General features: G+C 42.0%; 1 protein-coding gene across 1 annotated transcript in view; it reads left to right on the plus strand.

Annotated features, from left to right (window-relative positions):
• The first annotated feature begins 589 nt into the window (after positions 1-589).
• LOC119655582 (chloride channel protein 2) overlaps positions 590-25,405 on the plus strand; it is a 129,406-nt gene continuing 104,590 nt past the window's right edge. Inside the window, exon 1 of the mRNA XM_038061548.1 lies at positions 590-1,251. Coding sequence (XP_037917476.1) covers positions 1,123-1,251 — 129 coding nt within the window. The 5' untranslated portion in view covers positions 590-1,122. The remainder of the gene's footprint in view (positions 1,252-25,405) is intronic.

The following is a 25,405-nucleotide window of genomic DNA, read 5'->3' on the forward strand; positions in this document are numbered from 1 at the left end:
AGATTCAATTTGGCAGTTAATAATAATGATTGGATATATGGATTGGAACCGTCGTATCTAATGTGTGGTAACTAATTTCATTAAGCTTTTATGCTCAGAAACTTTGGACAATGGAATAGTTGAATTTGTGCTGATATCGCTTGAGATAACGTACTGGCACTTTACGGCTAGAACATATGTATATATCAGAACTCTATGAAAATATTGAAATTCGCGTCTATTTTGGGGGTGGATGATAACAAATTCGGAGGAGAAGGGGAGCAGGTATATAGTCAACAATTTTTCGTGAATATCTAGATGTACAGATAAGCCGGAGCGTAGAACGTAAATTCAGATAGTTTCTTTCAGGAACACCTAGCCATCCGTTACTTCCTGATATAGTGCTGATTGACCTTTGCCATTTTCAACCTAATAAACTGGTCCTTCTCGTTTACATCCACTGCTTCCGTTATATGAGTATATCTTCAGCATCAATAAGAACGATTTTTTCTTGCCCATTGAGAAAACATCACTTTCATCTCTGTAACCAGTCCAATCTTGTATATTTTTTCAGCTACATATTATCGGTTGATCCATGGCTAATGCATGAATAATTCGTCCGAGGTGTCGTCTTATCATGTGATACTCCAAACGAAATATCACCAGCGATCTGAGCTCTCGTCTATTGGGAAAAAGAAAATCAACTTCAAGATCAGGGCAACTCGCGGTAAGCCCACTTTTGCGACTACCTGTCCGCTTAGTGTCGCGCCAATCGTGCCCGTGTACTTGGGCACCTGTACACCGTGTAATAGATATTTGTCCGGGAAAATGCGTTCGTTTTCATGCTAATCATATTATTAACGTGCTCATATAAGTAGATATTCGACTTTCGGGTAGTTCTCTCCAGTGGATCGTGCGGCCGGACGGAGTTTTCCGTGGAAATATTTGTGCTTACTTTGAGTGTTTACTGCGAATCGTTTATTTTGAAAATCGTGTTCTAGGAGCGATCGGCTTAATTTGGAACCTGGTTAAAGGCAATAATGAAGCAGTGCGAAAAGTGTAAAGTGGTTGCATTGTAATGCTATATAGTGCGTTAAAGCCATTTAGCGTGGTGGTGTAAAATTGCGGTCGACAGGTTACAGAATGGCCTTTTCAAATGGTAAAATGGATCGGCTGTCCGTGTCGCCGAGAATCCTTTCGATGAACAGGTCCATGTCTCCTATTCCAACCGACGACGAAAGCGAATCGGGACTAGGGTATCAGAACACTTTGGTGAGTATCATGATTGGACTTATGTTGGTTTGCTTGGTATACTTTGGAAATAAGTAGGTGCGTCCACCGTTATTGTAACGGGAATGAAATTGAAGGGGTCATTACAGATTGTAGGTAGGAACTCAGGATACCTTCATTAGTTATGAGTGCGTGGTAGATTAATCACGCTAATATAATACTATATCATTGCAAGTTTGTCCTGACTTTTTTGAATTGAAGATACAATGTGTGTCTTAAAGGTTGCTCTAAGGAGAGAGCATCAGAGCTGACAATACTAGCACTGCAGACAATCGCAGTTCTTCTTTAACATATAATAAATGAGAGAATTCTTTCTTGATATTGAACATTTTAAGGTTAGCTTACTTTGACTGACGATGCTATGAAATTGTTGGCATTGCTTCAAACTTTCTTTTTACTTTATGTCGCAGCCAATACTTGTGATTCATTCAACGATTTGGTGTATTTATTGAACGATGGTACACAAATGGGTCATGACTTTGACTCGATGTATACCATTTGCATATATAGAATGTATGTAAAACCAAACAAGTCGGGAAACTGGAAGCTGGACGCTTCAGGTATGAAAGGTTTTGTGTATTTCCTTTATAGAGACATTTGAGTGTGAATTTGTCCTGTTAGTACGTAACACGTAATATACACATATATTATGTGAGAATATCCGCTTTGGGGTGATATTGACATTCAAAAATTTGAATTTCCAAAGAAGTGACAACTTTGACTTGATATAGCTTCGTTAGTAATAGCTCTATCTCCACCAAACTTGGTTGGATCAAGCTCTATATTATAGCCTACATTCCTGCGTGGTGCTAGGATGAACTTAAGGGGGTTCAGCGGCCAATTATTGAAAATTATATTAATATACTATTATTAACTTTATTTGAAGGGATATCGGCATGGACTCCGCATGAATTTCGGAGCCTAGGCACCATATAGTTATTTTTTCAGATTTTTTCGGTTGGGCAGTTTCTGAAAAGGGCCCCGTTAAATAAATGATCACTTTTGACCCTCCGAACCCTGCGCCTTTCCAACAAATGTCAAAACTAAGACCAGCTTCGTGAAGTACTAACCCCTTTCATTTGATACCCCACATGACTATATTTGGCTAAAGTTATGGGGACCTCCACTCTTACGCGTATTAAAGGTAGTAATATAAAGAAAATTTTAAAATCTTTCTAGTTTCATTATAATCACCATTAGTTACCGCTAGGTGAAATTCAACAGTCTTTAATTTCCATCTCCAAAAGAAGTCGCTTAACTTTTAATATCGTTTGGAAAATAAATTATGGTTCATCAGATACGCACTAGAACTTGTTCTCGGTTTCTTATTCACCAAGATTTATACACGAAGTTTACATATTCTGTGTGCACTTCTAGCGAAAATTCTGGTAAAAATAACAAAGACGCACATATATGAAATCTTGGTCTAGATCTAGGTAGATGCTGGGGATAGTCAATGTAGCAATCCGGATTAACTCTGGTTAGTCACGTGGGCAGAGCTACTCCAGAAGCAGAAAAGGTGCTGAAAGTTGACAGTGCAGGTCTGCCAACTTCTAAGCGGCAGGTTCAATGCACTGTTCCCTCGAGACATCGCTGCATGCCTCTATGTTAGTCAGGTTAGGAGATAGGAGGAGGGGGGTCCTTTTGGAATTTTCAGCCTCTTCCACGTCATGTCCAAAACTTCATATATCCTAGCCCGTTTCAATTAATCATTAAAAAAAACTCATAAGTTATTATTAAAGAGTGTGGATACCGCCCTAACACGCGATTACTTCGAGCAATTTTTGTCCTACATACGCAATTTTTTCAAACTTTCCCCATTTCCATCAATTTTGCTGGCTCCACAAAAAGCAAAAAAGTTGACTGACGACCGTGAGGCAGCGTCTGATGAGTTGCCTCTGCCCTGGACGAAACCGTCGGTCAACTTGCTTGCTTTTTTGAAAACTTGGGTTTAACTCAAAAAAGAGGAGTCCGTGAACTACAAAAGAGGAAGTAAGTTGCTTCTCAAGTGGTTCGGTCCGTCATTAAGTGGGTGCGAACTCATCCACTGCTAAGTCCTAAGCAATCCTGTGTTTCACTTTGTTCCTACTTTCCCTGTGAGTTCGCTCTTAACAGTACACTCAAAGTGTTCTCTGCTTGTCGTAAAAGGCAACTAAATGGAATATCAGCAAATTTTGAAACTTTATTGGATAGGGAGTGACTTCACAGCTACGGCTTCTGGCCATCGAAAACGAACTATGATTGGTTTTTGAAATGTGCGCATGCTCTTCGGCAACGGTAACGAAGGTTCAAAAAATGCTCGCTTTCTCCAACTTGAGTGGGAATTCTAACGATATAAGTTGGAAATTCTGGGCCTTAGCGAAGTAAGCTGGTGAGAGTCTGAAGAGTATTACTCCCTCTCTTGCGGGAATGTGTTTTTGTCCTTTGCCAAGCCAAATGATATCAGACGCGAAAGCGGTGTCAGATTATTCTTGACGGCTACCGCCAGGTGCGATCTCCTTTTCTTGGAGGCGGTTTCTGACCGGATTCCGACTACAAGATTTCACCAACGGGAAGGATGCTTTCTACAGCAAATTTTACGCAATTCAGGGGAGGCTTTCTAAATGTAAAATTGTGATGGTGATTTGAATTGCAAGGTGGTATCTGACAAAGCCATGCTTGGATATGTGATTGAAAAATTCGTTCTTAGCGAATGTAAGATAATGGTGGGAGGTTTATGGATTTCTGTTGCTTGAACCGCTTCGTTAGTGGTGTCACATTGTTAGAGCTTGGAACCTGCCATAAGATAAGTTGGCATTTAACTGGCCAACCGTAAGAGCAATGATATTGACCACTTTGCGATCAGCAGTAAATTTTAGAGTTGTTTCCTGGATGTGCGCAACTAGAAAGGACCTGACATCGGCCTCGAATAAGATGCCCATATGGTCGCTTCCGTCCGCTTGCGTGCTGCATCCGCCTCTTCGTGCAGGGTTGAGAGCTGCGACCCCCAAGTTTAACATCGACCGCTTGTGTGATACGGCTGTCATTGGACAGTGGGAACGCTATCTTGCTGATCGGACGGCAGCTGCGTTACCCGCCTGGGAATATCGATAAGCATTGGGCCGCACCATGAGAAATGTTCTTCTCTCTGGTGCTGCACAAGTCGTCGGCCACGTCCTGAAGGGGTGTCATAAGATCTGGCTATCTGCCGAATCGTGGAAGAGGATCGATGGACGGGAGGGGTTGAGTAATGACGGCGTGACACACTCAAACTTCGATACCGGACGAAATTTTGTGAAGTTGAACGTAGTGTTCTCTGTGTGTAGGGAATTCGCTTTCGCGCTGGCCAGGGAAGCGGAAGATGCCACAAAATGCAATGATTTTAGAAGTGTATACCGCATCACGAAAGAATTTGTATGTGCTCGCAAATCTTTTGATGAACCCGTGAAGAACATTGACAGTCGATTCCTCATCCACAATGACGAGCAACTGATGAGGTGAAGTAATTTCGGCACCGTTCTTAACCGTATCACATCTGGTGAAGGCCTCGTCTTGTGAATGAAATGGCTAGTCACCGTAACGTGCGGATACGAAGTGTTCCTATAAGCAGAAGAGAAATCATTTCGGTCATCCATGCACTCAAACAGAGTAAAGCCGCTGGGCTGGATGTTTTCCCCGGAGAATTATTTATTACAGCACCTTGCAGTTACTATAGGTCTGCTGTTCTCACTCGTACGGAAGTCTTGAGTGTCCGGGGTGTTCGTAAAGATTCCAGAGAAGGGTCCCTTTCTCAGTATGACAATTGGAGGGGTAGCTGCGGTTCCGACCGTGGCCAAGATAATGGCTCAAACAAACAATTCTGGAACGCATCAAAGATCATCTCGAAAGCATTATGACCAGAGAGCAGGTTGATTTGCGCTCCAGGTCCAACTGCACTAACCATATTAGCACCCTTTCCTGAAATACCTCGACTACGTTGATGACAACTGTTTGCTCTTTCACCGGATCATGGACTTTCTTCAAATGGCTCTGGATTTAGTAAGAGAAGCAAGTAGAGTTGAACTGAAGATAAACACCAACAGAAACTCTCAGTCTCAGTTTTATGGGTCATTGCACTCTCCCTATCTGTATTAACGGCCAGACCATCGAAGGCATCGATTAATTTATATATCTTGAAAGCGTGGTTTTTTCCGACAGTGGCACTGAACTGAATGTTGCCGGCCACATTAACAACACTACATGTGCCTTCGTTGCCTTGTCAAAATCTGGAAATACAGTTTCCTCAACACCAAGATCAAGCTGAGACTGTTCCGTGGTGATGTCCCTTCTGTCTTGCTATATGGGAGTAGCAAATGGAAGGGACCCTCAGTGTTACTCAAAAGCTCCAAGTCTTCGACAACACTTGTCTGCAAAGTAATCAAGGGAGTACGCCGACCTCGACAACCTCTACCACTTTTGAGTTCTTTTTAAGATCTGTGTGTAATCTTCGATGACAAGTTTCGTTTCAATTCCCACTTTGTGGACATCGTTAATCGCGCTCCCAAAAGGTCCTGCTTTATACTGCATTCCTTTTCTCACTTTCGCTTAACCCAGCCCGTTTTAACACCGCCACACCCTCGTTAGAAACATTCTTGATTATTGTAGTGTACTACCCCCGGAAATTGCCTATCGCGACAACAAATACGCAGACTCTTCGTTGAAGAAAACTAGATCGCGGAGGACTACATAAGAATTACTGGCTGCATATAACCTAGACTACCACTGCAATTTTTTTCCATGTGATAGTTCAAGGAGCAGTATCCCGGTTAAAGCTCTACTAGGGTTTTCATGTCCCACTTTTTAATAATAATAATAATAATAATCGTTGGCGCAACAATCCATGTTGGATCAGGGCCTTAAAGTGTGTTAGAGCACTTCATTCAAGACCGTAACGGTACACTAGGAGGCAATGTGGTCAGCATTGCGCTCGAACTTTTTAAGGTGCAACAAAAATGCCACTGTAGCGACCCCGAGTTCTTTCATGAACATTTTCGCCAACCGGTAGAAGTTCAACGTTCTTTATTCGGGTCCGTGAATCCTTGAAATTTCTCTCTTCAGTATGGACTTGATAGTGGATGTCCGGGTGCTAAAAGATGATTTTGACCCTACCATTATGGATCCAGAACCTTGGCGTGCCAATTTGTCAGTTTCTTCGTCACCAGCGATGTTTGCTAGTCCTGGTACCGACAACAGATATGATTCGTTCAGTCGGCTAAGCTCCAGCAGCATCTAATGATAACTCCATACTAATTGGTTTGATATGTTGTTGTTGTTTAGTGCTGATAATGCTTCTCCAAGCAGAAGAGAAATCATTTCGGCTAACAATGCACTCAAACAGAGTAAAGTAAGGGCTTGACGGTCCTAGCGCTCAGTTATTTATCGCTGCACCTGTAGTTTCAGCAGATTTATTACTTCCACTCGTATGGAAATCTTGGGAATCCGAGACCTTTCTCCAGGAGTGGAAGAAGAGGATAATTATTGAAAATTCAAATAAGGCACCTTTGAATGTGACAATTGGAGGGATATCTGCGTTGTGGCAGCCGTCGAAAAGGGAATAGCTGAAATAATCTGGAAACGCTTCCAACTTGATCGACACAGAGCAGGTTTGTTTCCGCTCCAAGTTCCCCTGAATTAACCACATCACTACCTTACAAATCATTTTGGAACAATGCCCGGAAATGAAGTCTTCCCTTAACCTGTTTTTCATCGATTCTGACAGCGTGAACATCTTGCGTGCTCCCTGCAGAAAGGGCATTCCAGGGAAAGTAATAGCTATTATCAGAGCGACATATGATAGCGCAAAATGTCACGTGCTGCGTCGAGGTAAAATCTCCGAGGATTTTGCTTTACAAAACGGAGTCGTCAGGGTTGCATCTTCTCACCGATATTATCTCTTTTTGTTATCAGTGATGTTTTTTACGTTTCCTTCTTGGAAGGATGTGGTGAAGTTCAATCGACTATAACACTTTTCCTCAAACACCTCGATTACGTTGATGACATATGTTTGCTTTCTCACCGGGCTATGGACCTTGGCTAAATGGCGTTGGATTTGGAGGCAAGTTGGGTTAGACTGAAGATTAAACCAACAAAACCGTCTCAGTCTGACGGATCATCCTATTCTCCCCATTTATATTATGGATAGAGAAGAGTCGGAACTGAATGATGCCCGACGCATTAACAGCCTTACATTTTCTTTCATTTCCTTGTTGAAAAACTGAATGCAGTTTCGACGCCTTGCCTTAAATCTGGAAGTAGATGACACATTAAAGAGGGGCGACAATTGCGTTGCTGGCTACACTATGCCCACTATACCCCATGCAGATGTTCGGCGACTGGCCGCCCCAAGAGCGCTTGGCACAGAACAGTAGAGAGGTAAGCGAATGATGGCGTGTAGGTGAGGTTGATGCGCTATTTCCCACCAAGAAGTACATGGCAACCCAATGAGAAGTACATGGCAACCCAAATGAGTAAAGCAGAAACTTTCGCAGATAACAACGAAAGTTCTTATAGGTAGTGAGGGTTGTGAGGGATGCCAATAGTGATAGGCTTCTCATCAAGAATGATAGGCAAGCAAGGAGTTGGAAGGAGCATTTCACTACGACTTTGGATTTTGTAACATTCAGTGAAGTTATGGATAATATGGGAAGCTACTGTAATATGCCAAAAAGAACTTCTCTTCCAAACTGAGGCGAAATTATCTTTGTCATCGACCCCCTGAAGCGGGCCTCTCTGTACAATTTCTACTTCCGCCTATTCGTAAGTACTGGGAATGTGGGATTTTCACTAGTAAGTGGAAAAGAGGGCTGACCGCTAAAACTCTAGAGAAGGGCGGTGTTATGAGCGCGGCAATTGAAAGATATTAGCTAAAATCACCTGCACCGGAGAGCAGGCCACTTTCCACTCTGAATCCTTTTGTACCGACTAGATTTACACCCTCTCGATAATTGTGGAGCACTGCGCGGAATTCAGATCAGTGGTCCACCTGCTCTTCATAGATTTTGATAAGGGTTTGAACAGCGCGAACAGAAAATGTATTTGGAAGAAACTAATAGCTGTTATCAGACTGACATATGATGTCGCAAAATCTCACCTACTTCATCAAGGTGAAATCTCAGAGGAATTTGAATTCGAAGGTCTAATCCACTAGGTTGCATTTTTGCATATTTTTTTTCTTCTGGTTTCCTCATGCTGCCTTAGCTCGAGGACGTGGAACGATTTATTTAATTATGTTATGTTTTTTTTCAAACACCTCGGTAATGCTGATTATACCTGCTTGCCATTTACCGAGTCACGGACCTTGGCCAAATGGCTCTAGATTCGGAAGAGGGGGGATTCGGACTGAAGATAAACACCACCAAAGCCAAGGTGCTCAGTCTGACAGGTTATTGCATTAATGGGAGGATCGAGTAAGTTGATAAATTTGTCTGACTTGGTAGCGTTGTTTTTGCCGGCGGCGGCGCTGACTGTGATGCCGTTCGACATTATGAGTCCTAAATCTGTTGTTGTTGAAGCTGTTTCTCGCGAATGTTCCCTCTGCACTACAAAAGTATCCGACTACCCCTATTATTTCAAGGAAGCATCAACTTATGTCTGCGTCGTGTCATGGGCATATTCTGGTCTAAGACAATAATTAAAGGTGCAAGGGCCGGATACCCGGAGACGTGTTGATGAAAAAATGGAAGTGATAGCGAATGGTCACATATTAAGCCAGGGCGAAATTACATTGCGGGTTCTGCCATACATTGGAACACACTATACGAGGATGGTCGGAGTGAGTCTTTCTAGAACTATGTGGGATAGAACGATAGAGGAGGACTACATGCTTCCTGATGGGATGGTCCGTATATGTGCGGGTTTATAGTAGTATGTAATCTGACATGGAAAAGAAAAGGAATTACGATGAAACTAACATCTAAACCGTGAATCGTTCAAAGAAGTAAATCCTGAAGCTCTTAAAATGAACACAAGCAATTGGCAGAATTTCTCCTTCAAAAATTTAAAGTTAAATAATGGAATTAGTATTCAGTACGGGTCCATGTTAACAACAATCCCATTAGAATATCAGTCCAACCTGACTTGATATAATTTCTAGGAAAAATTGTTACACGAGCCCACAAAAAAGTTGGGCAATTATGTAAATCAGAGAAGCAATATAGTGGCTCCATCATCCGATAAATTAAGTTTATTTGAAAATTTGGAGCGCATTGAAAATACCCAAATAGTTTCGAAAACGTCGGTGGCTAATTATAAATAATAACAATTATTATCCTGTACAAGTACAACCATATCCATATCCATTGGTTCAGGTCCTTCGTTTGCTACTCCTTCTTATAATATACAATATAATATTATGTTAAAGTAAGAATAAGAAATTGTATTTTGTTAAAACTATACGTAGGATATACGTACAGATGTGTGTATAAATGGAATGATGAAATAATGACGATCTTGGTAATTTCGATGGAAACGAATGTCGAAGCAAGTGAAGAACTGGCGAAAACTCACTACGAAAGGTGAATCACAGAAAATGGTAAACTTTTCGCCATGCAAAAATGCAAAGTAGTAAAATGACGTGTATAAAAGCAGTAATGACGTATATGAAATTTCTGCTGACGGAGTACAAACAAGAAAGATACTATCAAAAAAGGCATTTTGATTCCAGGGAAAAATAATACCACATCATTCAAAAACCTGAATTTGTTACTAAACAAGCAAATTGCCCATAAGATATTTGTAGACCATTCATATTTTTTCGATGGTTTATCGTCTGATGTTGACTTTTTGATAAATATGAGTGCATAATAATAATACTTCTTTATACCAAACGACAAAATAGATTATCCATTCCAATGATTTATGCGCCGTACGAGTATTAAACTGATTTATACTTCAAATACGTTAAGTTTCTTTTAATAATGAAAAAGTGTCAACTTTTTCCCTGCTAATTTCAATTTTATCTAGATCGTTCTATTGAATTTATATCAGACATTCTTCAGTTGCTTATATGAGCGAATATGTGGAACTGCATAGATTTATGGGCAGTTACTTCACCTGTGCATTTAGAACAAATATGATCACTTGCTCATAAAACGCTCAAAGCAATTAGAGAAGTTTACGACCCACTGGTCATCCCCTCAAGTTTAGTTTGGAATACTTATTGTTATTAGGGGATATCCAGAAGGGAACATCTGTGTTAAGAATTTCAATTTACAAAGTAAATTACATTTATATGTACATTATTACCACATTATTATCTTGTATGTGCGGTCAACCACTTGATGAACTGAACACGCATATTTAATAAGATTTTCTTATTTGTTTTTCATTATTATTATTTCTTATTTATTGGAGTTGCTAATGACATGCGGCTCATGAAATCAACATTTATGATGCTAAGGACCCAACAAAAAAAAACCAAAAATTCCTTTAATATAAATCGAACTGATTGACGTGCGTACGAAGACCGGTTTTATCAAAGATTAATTTCTCTTGGGGCAAAAGTAAGTATTATAAATAAGTGCATATTTCACCTTGTCGATGCTCAACTTTTTATTTGTTCGGCGTAACCTGTTGGAGTTTATGTAAAATAGAACCTCATTAAGATTAGTTTACTCCCTGCTGTTTTATCGTTGAAAGACGGAAAGGTTCAAAACCGTTTTCTTCTATAACTTCGGTAGACTACCAGGCGATATTATGCCGTGGGGTGGTGTTCTTAATTTTCCTTTAAAGGCTTTCTTTGCTGCCTTTGCTCTCAGAGCAATATAAATCACCTTCATGCATTTTTCTACCGTCTTCCATGTTACCTTTCAAGCCAGGATGTGGTGCATGCCGTAGCGTGGCTTGAGTTAAGAATGAAGGGAAGCAATATTTCTTCAATATATAGAGTTGCCTAGTTTAGTTTAGTTAAATGGGGGGAGCTGCAGCTCCGAGCACTCAGGCCATTATTAAGCCCATTGTACTATCCCCGTAAGTTGCCTATTCAATGGCTTCCCGCCTACGGCGTTCGCAGGCTTTAGCGAATCTGAGAACATTCTCAAGAGGCAGAGTGTGCAGATTCTTCATTGAAGAAAACCTTGCCAAGGTGTCTTCGTCTGAGATCTGAGGATGCCGAGCAGCTGCATAAAAAGTGCAGGGCTGTCTCCTCCTCCTCTTCACAGCCGAAACCACTACCCCAATCTTTTCCATATGGTAATTTAAGGGGCAGTGTCCCATCAAAAGCCCTACTAGGGTTTTCATGTCCCACTTCTTAAGGGACAACAAAAATGCCGCTCTAGTGGCCCTAGGCTCCTTCACAAGGATTTTCGCTTGCCGGCCAGAGTCCAAATTTCTCCACTCGGTTGCGTGAATCCTTGCAATTTCACCCTTCAGAGTAGACTTGACAGTAGATGGTCGGACTCCAAGAGCTGGTTCTGGGCCCACCATTGTGGATCCAGACCCTCGGCGAGCCAGTCTATCAGCCCCCTCATTACCGGCGATGTTAGAGTGCCCCGGCACCCACATCAGGAATGTTTCGTTCAGTCAGCCAAGTTTCAGCAGCACCTGATGACAACTCCACACCAACTGGCTTGATATGTTGTTGCCATTTAGTGCTGATAATGCCGCCCGACTGTCGGAACAGATTCGAATGGTGCGACCCCTCCATTTTTGTCGCAGACATTCTTCTGCTGCCAATGAAATGGCCAGCTGGATTTCCGCCCCTGCTAAGGTTGGTAGCGTATAGCTTCCCCACCTGACGTTCCTAGTGAACATAACTAGTCCAGTCTTTCTAGCGTTCACCGTGAGTCCATTGCGGAGGCACCAGCTGTGGATTACATGCAGAGTTGCATTCAAGCGGTCACATACTGTGTCCGCAAACTTGCCGGTAATTATTACGGCTAGGTCGTCCGCAAATGCTTGCGCGAAGACTTTTTTGTCCTCCAGGAGCCACAGCAGGGTATCCATCACCAAGAGCCATAACAGTGGAGAGAGAACCCCTCCCTGTGGGCAGCCCCTGAGACATCCTGCTTCAATAGACTTCTGGCCGACCGATATGTGGATTTTTCTCCACTCAAGCATGTGAAGGATCCAACTGATTAGCAGCGGTTCGATTCCATGCTGTCTTGCCGCATCACAAATTGCCGCAAATGAGGCATAATTGAAGGCACCTTCAATGTCCATGAATGCCCCTAACGCGTATTCTTTATCGGACATCGCCTTTTCAATTTTTGCCGTAAGTTCATGGAGTGCTGTCTCTGTGGATTTGCCTTTCTGGTAGGCGTGTTGCCTATGGTGAAGTGGCCATTTAGGAATGTGTGTATCCCTTATGAACCGATCTATTAATCTTTCTAGTCCTTTTAGCAGAAAGGACGTTAGACTGATCGGTCGAAAGCTTTTTGCGTCTGTGTAGGTGGGTTTTCCTGGTTTGGGAATGAACAACACCTTCACATCCCGCCATTTAATTGGAATATAAGCGTGTGCTAGGCATGCCCGATATATATTCCGAATGTGTACACCCAGGGCATCCATTCCTTCTATTACTAGCGCAGGGATGATGCCATCCGGACCTGAAGACTTATATCTATGGAACGCTCCAGTGATACTACTTTGCATGCCAGATTCCAATCTCTCGGTTGAGGGCTGTATGCGCCTGTTGGCCCCGAGATTAGATTTTGGATGCTGCCTGGGAAGTGTACTTCAAGCAAATGATTGCCGTTTCTTCATCGCTTTCTGTGTACTTCCCATTCTGTAAACGTAAGTAACCCAGTTTCTGGCTACGTTCTTTGACCAGAATCCGCTTCAGCTTTGAGGTTGCCTCAAGAGAGTTAGTCTCTTCGCAAAAGCGTCTCCAAGATGATCGTTTAGCCGATCTTATGCTCTTCTTTAGAGCCTTCTGTGCCTCTTTATAGCGATTCCAGCTAGTGCTTGATTCACCCTTCAGAGATTAAGGAGCATCCTTGTCGTTCTCCTCTGTTTTGCCAAATCCGAGTTCCACCATGGTGTTTTACCCTTCTTTGGCATCTTGAGTGGACAGCTTCCTTCGAAAGCTTCTCTCATGCTAGTTGTGATCATCTGGGTTGTCTTCTCAATTCCAGCAATGGATTTGATCCGCCTCCCAGGGATCGTGACTCGGGCGTTCAATTCTGTTTGATACATTACCCAATCTGTCTTCCTCGGATTCCGAAATGGAGTGGGTGGAGGTAGATCCATGCCCATAACGAAATCAATGCGTCTGTGATCCGAGAGTGTGATATCGTTTGATACTCTCCACTCTCCGATCAGAGCCGCGATGTCAGGAGATGCCACCGTGATGTCGATGACCTCTCGCCTGACCACGTTGAAGAAAGTGGGTTCATTAACCACATTTAGGATTTGCAATAGATAGAATTAGATTGAATAGATTATAGAGTTGCCTAAGTAGTCAAAACCTATCTCGTTAGCTGCTTTATACACCCTGGGACCATGAACGAGCACATGTAGCGGTTTCGGTTCAGTGATTGCGTTAGCCAGTTTTTTATATTATATATGTATGAAGTGATGTCACGCTCTTAACGTCGATTGATTCTTCCCATCATTTTTTCGATTTATCAACCAGCTTGGAGCCATTGATTTCCCTTTTTGATATGTCATCCGCCATCCTTGCGAACTACTCCAAGGATTTTTCTTACCGCTTTTCTTTTAATGTGTTTAGCAGTTCTTCAGAAGCCTGAATCGAAGCCATCAATCAAATCAAGTTTCGCCTTCGTATGACAATTATTTTATAGACATGGACCTTCGTCTCTATGCGTATTTCGACTTAAGGATCGAGGACCGAATGGGTAATTTTCATTTCCTGGGCGACATTGTTGAAGGAGCCCGATAAGATATTAATGTCGTCGGTGTATGCTACCACTTACGCTAAGTTAAAGAGCAGCGTACCCCTGCCTTAGCTTTACTGTGGGCTGGATGTATTTCTCAAAACTGTCTTACGCAATGAACTAAAGATAGATGAATTTGTCGCCATATTCTTCAGATGGAGGGATTGGAGTTTTGTTGCTGGTTGATTGTGACACCCAGGTACTTGAGCGCTGACAAAATGTGCACGCTAATCTTGATTCTTACGGATATTTTAATGTTGACTGTGTATTAGATCAGCATTTCCCAGTTACAATTACAGAATATTTTTGACCAATTCGGGAACAAGTGTTCCAGTTTATTTATAGGGCAATAGTTGAACCATCTACAGAGCAACATCATATGAAATAAGGAACTACTATTAACTTAAACGAAGCAAATACAGCGAAAAACGGGGAGTCCTGAACCTAGTCGTTAACTTCGCCAACTCACTATTCGGTGTAATAGATTCAGATTACGCGTCCAGGATGGTCACACCATTAACGATTTGAAATGAAATGGATTTCATGGAATCGGCGGTGACCTGGTAAATTTTAGGATTTTCCTTGTTCTAAGGGACTTGGCTTTCTAGACCACAGGTGAACTTTCGAGCCTTATTTATGAAAGACCTTAAGAGGAAAAGCATATTCAGACATTATCAGCAGTAAATTAATTGGGTAATAGCATTCTCTTGGGAGGAGAGAGGGATGTAGGTAAAAAAGGGTCAGTTAGGATGGTATAACAGATCATTAGAGTCGCCAGAGCTTTAGTTAAAATTGCAGATCATCGAAATTTACTTTTTCAGATTTGAATTTATCAGCCCTGCATATAATATGGGGGTTTGAGCGATTTGTACATTGACTTCAAGAGGTTGCATTAGAATGTTGAAAAAGTAACTCTCATACAGACTTCACATAAAATAGTCCGGGATAAGACGCCACTAATTTCTGTATAGCTTGAATTGAATGGTTCATGAAAGGGGGTTGAAGTTGTGAAGGGGTTTCAAAGTGAACTGGTGAGAATAAGGCCATTGTAATCAACGCAAACAGTGAATGGAAAAAAGAGCTACAGTTAAGAGGTTAGATAGTTTGCCAAAGAGGGTGAACTAGGGCAAATATATGCAAGATATAATAAAAATAAATGCGCTGGGCATAATCGAACTAATTGTCTCGGTCGAAAGAACACGCAAGCTGGTGTAGTCAATAGGCTTTGAAAGGAGTGACAACATTCGAAAAGAGTTGACTAATGGGAATTGCAAAAGCGAATCTACATCGAGTTCCAGCGCCTACAGTAGCAGGCCATTGACTGAGATCTCATTCAATGAGCAACCAGAATAGGAAGTGTTGAGCCTATCTGTTTTCTTCAACCACCCGTTCTACAAATTCGATTTAGATTTACCGAAAGCAGTTGACATTGGTTCCACGGCAGACTTAATGGTAGAGATGAAGAAGATGAAATACTGGTTGTTCGTTTCATTTTCTGAAAAGGTAAACGAATTGAATCGCCTCGAAATCCATTTCATATCCAGGTTATGAATTCTTGAAAACTTACCGGAGAACAAGCACACAACAAATGTTTTGGTTATCGAGTTCCAAGTACATCGAGGGTTAGGACGAAAACTTCAGGTTCGATTCGTAGTGTGGTCATGATCGATGCAGATATTAGTCTAAATGCTTGTCGGTCAAAAGTTTGTCAACGAATTGATCGCCCAAAAAAAGAATATCTCTGGTCCCGTGCTAGCTGTGGTAGCGAAACGATTCAACGTCCTCGAGTGATTGGCAGAGGGTAACAGAAATCAGAAGCCTGGAGAAGCTCAGCAAATCTAAGAGCCTGGCGCACGGGGATATATATAATAGAACGGACTAATGCTCGAAATAATAGTGCGTCTCGTCAGGGACGTCTAAAATGTACTCGCGCGTACTTCATTAAAATCAAATCAGGAATGTGCAAGTGTGTATCGACGAGACACTTCAGTGGAGCTTCAGTATTTGCGAGCTGACCTTTACGGCCAATTTTACTAACTTTTTTCGTTTTTGGGGCAAGTCTCCGCTTTTCGTTGCTTCCAGACCAGTTGAGCTCATCACAAATGGCGCCCAACGTAGGACTCATTCGGCAGATTCCAAACAACTAAACCTGTGGAAGACTGCCTTTTCAGGCTATCAACTTCGTTTTGGTGTGTCAGACAGACAGACAAAAGTTTTTCCACTCTTTTTACGCTAGTTTTCACGTGCACTTGATTTTGTGTTTTCAAAATGTGGTTTAAAGGCTTTTTCCCTGGAAGCCAGTATTCGTGAGCCTCATCTTCCTACCACATCTTGTAGAGTAGAGTATTGTGTCCTTTCCTTGGCAGCGTACCTTGAGAGTTGGTCTTGTCTTGCGTTCGTCTTGGGACTTAGTGTCTTCTAGATGGTTGCCTTCCAGGAGTTTTTACATATATGGGCTTTTGCGGATATGTTCTGAAAGGTATTGCTCTCCGAACCTTTGAAAAGGGTCTTTGCCTACCTTCGTTCTCGGATTCAAAACGAGGAAGACACAATTTAATTAATTTGTATTTAACAACGGGAGCAACTCAGCTGATGTTTCTCTCTCTCTCACAACACACTGTGAGCGGGAGTTTTCCCTGCGTACAGGCTGTAAACAAACTTTAGGGTTGAGATGGTATTTTGGCCATTTATCAATTCTATGGAAGCTGTGCATTTGAGTTGACAAATTAGGGAGAGACAAGTCCTCGAGCTTCATTCTTTTCTATTCTTTTTGATCCTGATATGGATGGTTCTTCTTTCTTGTCGTGATTATTTTGATTTAGTTGCTTTCACATTTACTGGAAAAACCGAGGAATTCTTAAGAGCCTGCGCTCTGCAAGAAGGTTTCAGTGGTACCATTAAAGAAGTCGAATGATTTGATGACCGGCTGATGAAGCTCACCATTATATCAGCTGAGCGCACTATTCATTTCTTCACCACGTGCGAACCAAATTAAAGTTATGATCCCAAAAACCGCCTCCACAACCCCGGGGTCACCAAACCAGGTAAGCGGCATATCAACTGAGACACTTGGGTTTTTAATGACGATGCTGAAATCAAAGTCCGTGAAAAGAATTACCTCTACCACAAGTTTCTGGACGATAAAACGCTGGTCAATTAGCAAATTTATAAGAATGCCAACCGGAAAGCAAAGCACTGGGGATGGCGATAGAGAAAGCCAATACGAATGCACACGACATATCGAACTCTTCTGTTGCGTTAATGACGAGAGATAGTACCTTCCTTACCGACCGTAGAACCGCGACGCATAGATGGCGAGAATATTTCAGCTGAAGAATTTGTTCATCCTCCACTTCCACAATCATTGCCGAGATTTGGACCAGTTCCATCTGTTAGCGCAACTGAAGTCGAGGAAGCAATAAAACGAATGAAATCGGGGAAAGCCATAGGACCTGACGACATCGCATTGGGGCTCAGTGAATTCTTTATTCGGTTTATTGAGGAAGGTACTGACTGATTAGAAAATACAACAGTTCCAATATGGAAAAAGAAAGGAAGACCAGTACAATGTTCAAATTATTCGCGAAATCATTGAAATAACCGGGAATCAAGACGGATTTGTTAAGAACTGCGGAACTACTGACGCAATACATGCTTACTCATGGAGAAACACTGTGAGAAGCTACATTGTATTTCTGGATCTAGAGAAAGCATTCGATCGTGTGCCACACGAACTCATGTGGTATGCTCTATGACAACACTTAGTGTCTAAAGAGCTCGTGTGGTCTGTTTTTGTTTTGTTTTTAAAATCATTTTTATTTTTAAGAAATAGGTAACAATAGTATATAGATTGGAAAAATGAACAATAAAAAACAATCTTTTAAAATAACAAAAATAACTTAAATCTAATTTCCACTGTGGGCTCTCAAAGTTTTCGAATAGCAATTTACAGACAGAGAAGAGAAACAGTAAGAAATAAAAATCTAATTTTACAATAAGTTGTCGGGAAATGTTCGAAAACCCGACAGAATTCACTTGGCCTTAGTGGCAAATAAAGAAATATAAAAAAAAAAATGAAAAAATACTTTTAACTTAAATTATTGTTCTTAAAACTATCATAATTATATATTTTATGTTATACATTTTTTCCTTTTTTTACAATAACACCCATACAAAAAAAACAAAGAATCATAACGTATATATTTATAAGTTACAACTGGAGACAAAATCAGCACCCGTTCAATATGTACATATTTACAAAGCCCCACCAAGAAGCAAATGGCAGAACTGAGCACGGCCACCTCTAACCGGCATCCTGCAGCCACCAGTACCAAGATTTCTCTTTTTCATCCCGCTTAATATCAATTGCTCTCGCTCTGGAGTATCTCCAGTCGAATCCCGGAGCCCCCACTGTCAAATTCGGGGGGTATTCTATCCTTTTGTCCGTGGCCCGTCTATGTATATGATACATAACCGGATCACCGGCAGAATCAAGAATTAGACTATTCCTGTCAAGATACACGAACGCTTTGGGAGGAATGATGCCTGTCGTGAGAGTTTTCTCGAAATACCCATCATTTGGGTAGAACGGCTGCGAAACCCAAGGGTTCTCACCATGCGAAGCAGATCGCACTATATGATTCCGAATCAATCTGACGATAACTGTGTCGTTTCTTGGCACAGCAGCAGCTGCATACATCACTTCGTTAGTTACATAGTGCTCATAGTTTGACGAAGCAGTCCTATTAAGCCCCGTGCAAGCACCCAGACATTTCCTTTCAAAGATCCTTATTTTCTCCATTTGGCTAGCACTCAAATTAAACCAGATAGCACACCCGTAGGTGAGCACCGGTCTAACCAAAGTAAGATAACAAATAATCTTAACCTTCCGGCTAAGATGTGGATCATAAAAGAGTCTTCGAAGAGACATGAATGCCTTGCGAGCGCTTTCTAGCGCGACTTTAACGTGCTCGTTAAATTGGAGACGCTCGTCAAGACGCACACCCAGGTATCTAACGCACTTCTTATGAGGAATGCGCTCAGAACTATCCTCGTTCGCGACAGTGTGGAAATCTCTCCAATTCCTTTTCAAGTTCCTACTGGCATACGCCAAGGAATTTCGAAACAGAATCGTTTCACACTTTTGTGCATTGATTTTCATCCGCCAACTGTTCGTGAAGAACTTAATATCATTGAACATCTTCTGAAGTTCAACTTGCACCCCAGTTACCTTCTTGTGCGCCGTGTAGGCTATCAGATCGTCAGCAAAGGCAACCAACGACCTTTTAGGAGATTTATTAAAATCGAAAGAATTGAGCAATTCGCCGGCAAATACCGCAAAAAGTGTAGGCGCAGTCACTGTCCCTTGCTGTAATCCATTCAGAACATGAAATTCTCTGTTAGTAGTGAGATTTCCGTCCGTAATGACAAAGCATTTGCCATACAGCATCATCGCTACGAGGTGACTGGGAAACTCATTCTTCAGGAGCCTGAAAATCAGTCCATCCAACCAGACGGTATCAAAGGCTTTCTCCATGTCTATAAGGCAAGCGCCTACGCACTCACCATTGTTAATCCGCAAGCACATATCAGACGTTACCTTCGTTATTGCATGTATTGTCGAGTGTCCAGATCGAAATCCGAATTGGGCGTTCGGCAATAATTCCTTCTTCTTGATATGCCCGTTCAAGGCTTTCAATACCAAAACCTCAAACACCTTGCTGATGTTAGGCAGCAAACTGATTGGGCGGTAGCTTTGAGGGCTGGATGAATCCTTCCCTCTCTTTAAAATCGGGAATACTCGGGCTTTCTTCCATTGTCCTGGAAAGAAGGAATTGTTCAATAAGTTATTGAACAAAATGCAATAATTACGAATGGCAATGTCTGGTAAATGGCTGAGGACCACGTTGGGAATGCCATCCATACCGGATGATCTCTTATTGTTTACTCTTCTGAATATGGAAGTTAACTCTACACATGAGACAAAGTAATCAAGCAGATTATCACTCGGTATGAGATCAGCCTGCAACGCAGAGCTAAATTGGAGAATTGTGGTGCCGTTCAGGTTATATTTGAAATTGTGGACATCTCGTTCTACAATTTCCGAAAGTCGCGTTGGTTCTAAGTCCGTTCTGGGCCGATGCACCGATTCAAAGTGCTCCCCTATAAGTTCGAGTTTCAGAGCATCATCCATCACGATGTAGTTGCTTTGCGCATCAGCAGTTACACTATTCGTGTCTATACCTGAGTCAATAAGGTGTTGTATCTCGCTGCCACCGACTTTAATTCTCGGTACAGTTATTCGTGACTTCTTCCGGAATGACATATTTATCTTAGTAAACTTGGAATCTGGATCGCTTGGTGAAATACTCTTTAACTTCTCCCGCCATTGGAAGTTCACTTCATTTACGTAATGTTGACGGATAAGATCCCGCGCGATCTTTAGAAGTGATTTGAACTCAACCAATATGGGATGATGATAGTCCCCATATCTTCGATAGATTTTGTTGACGCGAGTGAGCAGAAGGCTTTTCACTTTTTTCAACCGTTTTATGGCTGCAGTTTCATATCCTTCCATATTATTGCGAGGTTTAATCTTAAGGACGACTTGTTCAATTGTTTCCAGCGTCAAGTTCTCCAGCTTGAGAAGATGCTGAAGTATTTCCTCGTTGCTCAAGTTCCTGTCACCTGGTGCAATTGTACTATCGTTTTCCCCATCAAGAGGTGGGCATTCCTCTCGATATCCCCGAATAAACCTCTCTTGGAATTTCTTCCAATTTGTTTGTTTAAAGTTCAGCCTGTGGACGCCACTGTCCATCGGCAGAAGGCGAACTCTTCGTCCATCAAACAGAACTTCAATAAGAATAGCGTTATGGTCGCTATCATAAGGAAGAGTCTGTAGTTTCCGTTGAGGATTCCTAAAATTAAAGTTCAAGCGCGCGTCAGCAATGCACAAATCCAGATAGGAATTTGCCCTGGGCCAGGTTGGACTCTCTGACCCATATAATTCGCATTTATACTCTATCTGGTATTGCTCTATCCAAGATTTGAGGAATACCCCTCTGGGATTGTTTGTGGCGTTTAGCCACGAGGTATGCTTAGCATTCAAGTCGCCAGCTATAATATAGTAATTATGCAGCCTATTCAGTTCGAGTATCGTGAACAGAGAATGAATTCCTCCTTGAACTTGGCTCGGTTGTTTCCCACTGCATAGACTGACAGAATGTATAAATTCCCTCCTCTAGGCAGTGAAAAAAGAATACATGAGACTTCGATACACTCAAAGGTTTCAAATTCAGGCCTATTAATATGCCTGAAACGATAATGGCGACCCACAAGTATTCCGGTACCACCTCCCCCATCACAATTTCGTCTATCGTTCCTCACGAATTCAAAATCCTTGAATGTTATCGAATGCCTCGGATTGAGGTGGGTTTCTGAAATCAAGACTATGTCAGGCTGTTGTCTGGCAGCGAAATCAAGGAGCTCCGCTCTTCGATGGATTCCTACGATGGAATTCACATTAATCGCGATGATCCGGAGACCATCCGGTGGTACCGCTGTGACTGCAGATTTAGCAGCGGACATGCTGTTTGTGTAAATATTCTGTTATGCTATTTATTTTTGTATTGTGTACGTGTAGCGTATGCTGCATGTTTTCACACATGGTTAGTATTTTATTGAGGATAGTGTTCATCCCGGCACTTGCATCTTGTTGGGGCTTCTTAGCTCCCCCTTGTCGAACTACTTCTGCAAATGGGATCCCCGAGTCGATTGGTGCCGAAGGGACGGTACCGTCCAACGCCGCTGACACCTTCGTTCTTTGGGCCGATCTCGGTGCCTGGTGCCTTGTGACCTTAACATTGCGGTATGCAGGACATCCACGGTACGAAGCCGGATGGCCTCCGCTTCCGCAGTTAACACAGAAAGTTTTTTCCTTACCATCTGCTTCAGTCAGCGAACATTCAGCTGCGGTATGGTCTTTACCGCACTTTACACATCGTAAGGTCATTTGACAGTTCACTGCCGAGTGACCATAGCGCTGGCATCTTCGACACTGGACTATTTCGCCCCTTAGCAGGCGCTCAAAATGAATGGCCTGGTAATTAAGCGACCTGATGCCGATCAGATCGCTTCCTCGGCTCTCCGGGCTTATCTGCACGAGGAAGTGCGGCAGGATTTGTTTTTCCAAAACGGATCTCCTCGTACTAAACCGTGACACTGAGAGGAACTTGACCTCAGTTCCCGTCTCCCGGAGCATTTTGAGCACCTCATCGGGCTCTTCCTCCGCATCCAAACCTTTCAGAAGGAAGGTTTGCACCTTCTCTTCCTTTGGAGTGTAGGTGAAGTGAGGAGCCTTCACTCGCTCGAGGACCTCCCGTGCTTTTTTGTGATCTACAATTTTATTACATTTGACTTGGGCTCTCTCGGCCCCCGTCTTTTTAATAACAAAATTTGAGAGCCCGGCGCTTCTATTAAGTAGAGTGGCTAAATCTCTATCACCTAATTTATAAACATTAATGGGGGGCACCCTTTCTCCCTTTTCTTTATTTCGGGTGCCAATTGTATCCCCAGTCGGACCATTTTTTAAATTTTCACTCGTACTTGCATTATTTTTTACATTATTTAACATTTTTTCTTGAGTTTTGTTTTTTTTCTTTAATTTTTTGGAAACATAGACCAAAAACTCATCCAATTTTCCATCTTCACTACAGCAACTTGCCTGGTTAGCATCCTCTTCTGGGACATTTCCATCGCCACCGTTGTCGCTGACTCTCGTATCGTCTGCTTTACTGCTCTCTATGTCCTCCATACGGACAGATTCGCTCTGGAGAACTTTTTCGCCCTCAAGGCGGCCCGGTTCCTCCATGACTGCAAAAGTAGTCGAAGATAGCTTAACCTTTTTTCTGGCTACCTTTGGAGACGGCGGGCCCGCCTCCCCAGCCATTAGCTGCTCTGTAAGCTTTCCATTTTTTTTTATTAACATTGTCATTTGCTTTTTTAAATCTTCGAGTGTCTTCGCCAGCTCGCCATTTCTTCTTTCAAGATTGGCTATTCTCACTTTGGCTATTTTCAAGTCTGGATCCTCCTCGTTGTGTACTCCACGACCGATCCGAGTGCCTCTAGGCCTTATGGTGGGGGGGGGGGGGGGGGGGGGGGGGGCGTTCTGGTCCGCCACCCGCCGGCGGCTCGCCGTTCATTCCCGCCAAGCCAAAAAAACGAATTTTTTCTCAAAACTTTTTAAGGAAAAGTAACTTAGATAACAACTCCAAAGTAAATTAGTTTTAAATTATATATTATTAATTAGGTAATATAAGTATCTTTTTATATTCTTGATAAAAGTTAATTTAATTTCAATTTTAAATTATTTTTATTAATAATATCAATTTGTAGACACGTCCGTTCTCTACAAATGTCAGCCTACTCGATCGCAGTGTAAGTTGCATCAGCTCGTGTGGTCGGTTCACTTGTTGTACCACGATCTGAAAAGTAAATTTTGAAGAATGCCAGGTGTATCAAAACCCCTTCATGTTTCTGCTGGTGTTCATTAAGGAAGCGCCCATTTATAACTCCTCTTTATTCTTGTTATGAGCACTGTCACATGGGACATCCAATGTCCAAGGCCCAATACACTGTTTTATGCAGATGATATTTTTCTAGGGTCCAATAGCAAAAATGATCTCGAGCAAATTATCCAAAAATGGAATGATCGTCCCATGCAACGCGGTCTCAGATTGAATCTGAATAAAACTGAGTTTTTGACGACCGACTGGACAGATTGGTCTGAACATTGATGTTGATGGTAAACGACCAAAAGGCTGGCCGAAACAACGGTCGCTTGATACGCTGGATGGTGATTTGAAAGCCTCGCGATTGCATCCAGATCAGGAATTTGATAGAACCAAATGGTGAAAGCGATCACGACGAACCGACCCTGCTTATGAACGAGATAACGGCTGAAGAAAGGAAGAAGTTTATTGATTTTTTTGTTCGGTTTTTTAAATACTTTTCACGTTATTGACATATTGGCTCATTAATTTTCCCTTGTTTGGAGATTTTCTCGTTTCGTTTTGGGTTTATATTTTCTTGTCTGGTTGTTCACCTTCCATTGGCAAGTTCGAATTGACTTTTTTTGATTCGCTTGGCTTTTGATAACTATTACCTGTTTACTGTCTTGGATAATCTGCGATATGTCACATCATTGAAATTACTGGTCACGTGACCAATGTCGCTTTTCCTCTGCTTTTCCACCAAGTCACTTGGGCTCTTTCGAGTTCGAGCCCCTGGTGCACCGCGATGAATGACGGTGGCAAGAGGCCATAAGAAGAGATCTGGGTTGGGTTGATCCTTCCACGTAAGGTCAGTTTCTATAACTTGATTCTTACATTGCTTATTTTTTAGGAGGAAAATATTAGGCTAACAAAAGGTGTATTTAGGTAGGTCGGCGAGGTAGAGGAGCGGCCCTGAAATTTATCCACAATTTATTTACTCGTAAGACTGTGTGAAGTAGGCGAGTGCGTTAAGATAGTGGAGATAATCACCTTGGAGAAACTTTCTGTTTTATGGGTGAAAAGAAGGTGTGCGATCAGTTTGATATGGCGTACATTCAAAACGAAAAACAAAACCAAACAACCAAATTTAGGTCACGCTTTCCCAAACTTATAGTAGAGTCAGAGGCCACCCCAACCACTGATTCATTTCAGGAAAATTCAGTTGCATTCCAACTAGGTGCTGGGTGCAGCAAGCAATTATGTTGCAACTTATACTGCAGACGACGTAATGATGGCAATTATGTGCGATATTATAACTTCTGATAAGCGGACTCTGTAAATATTTGATTGAATATAATTCACCAGAAACAATACTTACATCATTAAATATTTGCAATATTTCTAGGCGAGTATGCGTTTGTCATTACCGTGCGCCAAGTGCAAAGCGTAGTGTCTTACTTTCATTATCTTGTGTTACTTAGCGTTTACTGACTTGGGCCATAAACTACCGAGTGTCATGTAAACACAATAAATTTTACCCTATTTTCCAATTGAGATATTTTTGCGTAGCTTTCCTTGGCGGAAAAGTACACCGTTTGCTTTTGGCTTATCCAATGTTTGGATTTTATACAAATGCATGACTATCCACCCTCTAAGCTCGCTTATTTTTTCATGATCACGCAGCAACAGTTGTTTTTTTCTTGGATCCACTATATGCCAGTATTGGATTTTTGATTCTTCATATCTTTTAACTTTAAAGATACTAGCGAGGGAGATGGGTTCTTTTTTAGGAAA

The sequence above is a fragment of the Hermetia illucens genome, chromosome 1 (assembly GCF_905115235.1).
Source record: "Hermetia illucens chromosome 1, iHerIll2.2.curated.20191125, whole genome shotgun sequence".
In the NCBI taxonomy this organism is placed as follows: domain Eukaryota; kingdom Metazoa; phylum Arthropoda; class Insecta; order Diptera; family Stratiomyidae; genus Hermetia; species Hermetia illucens.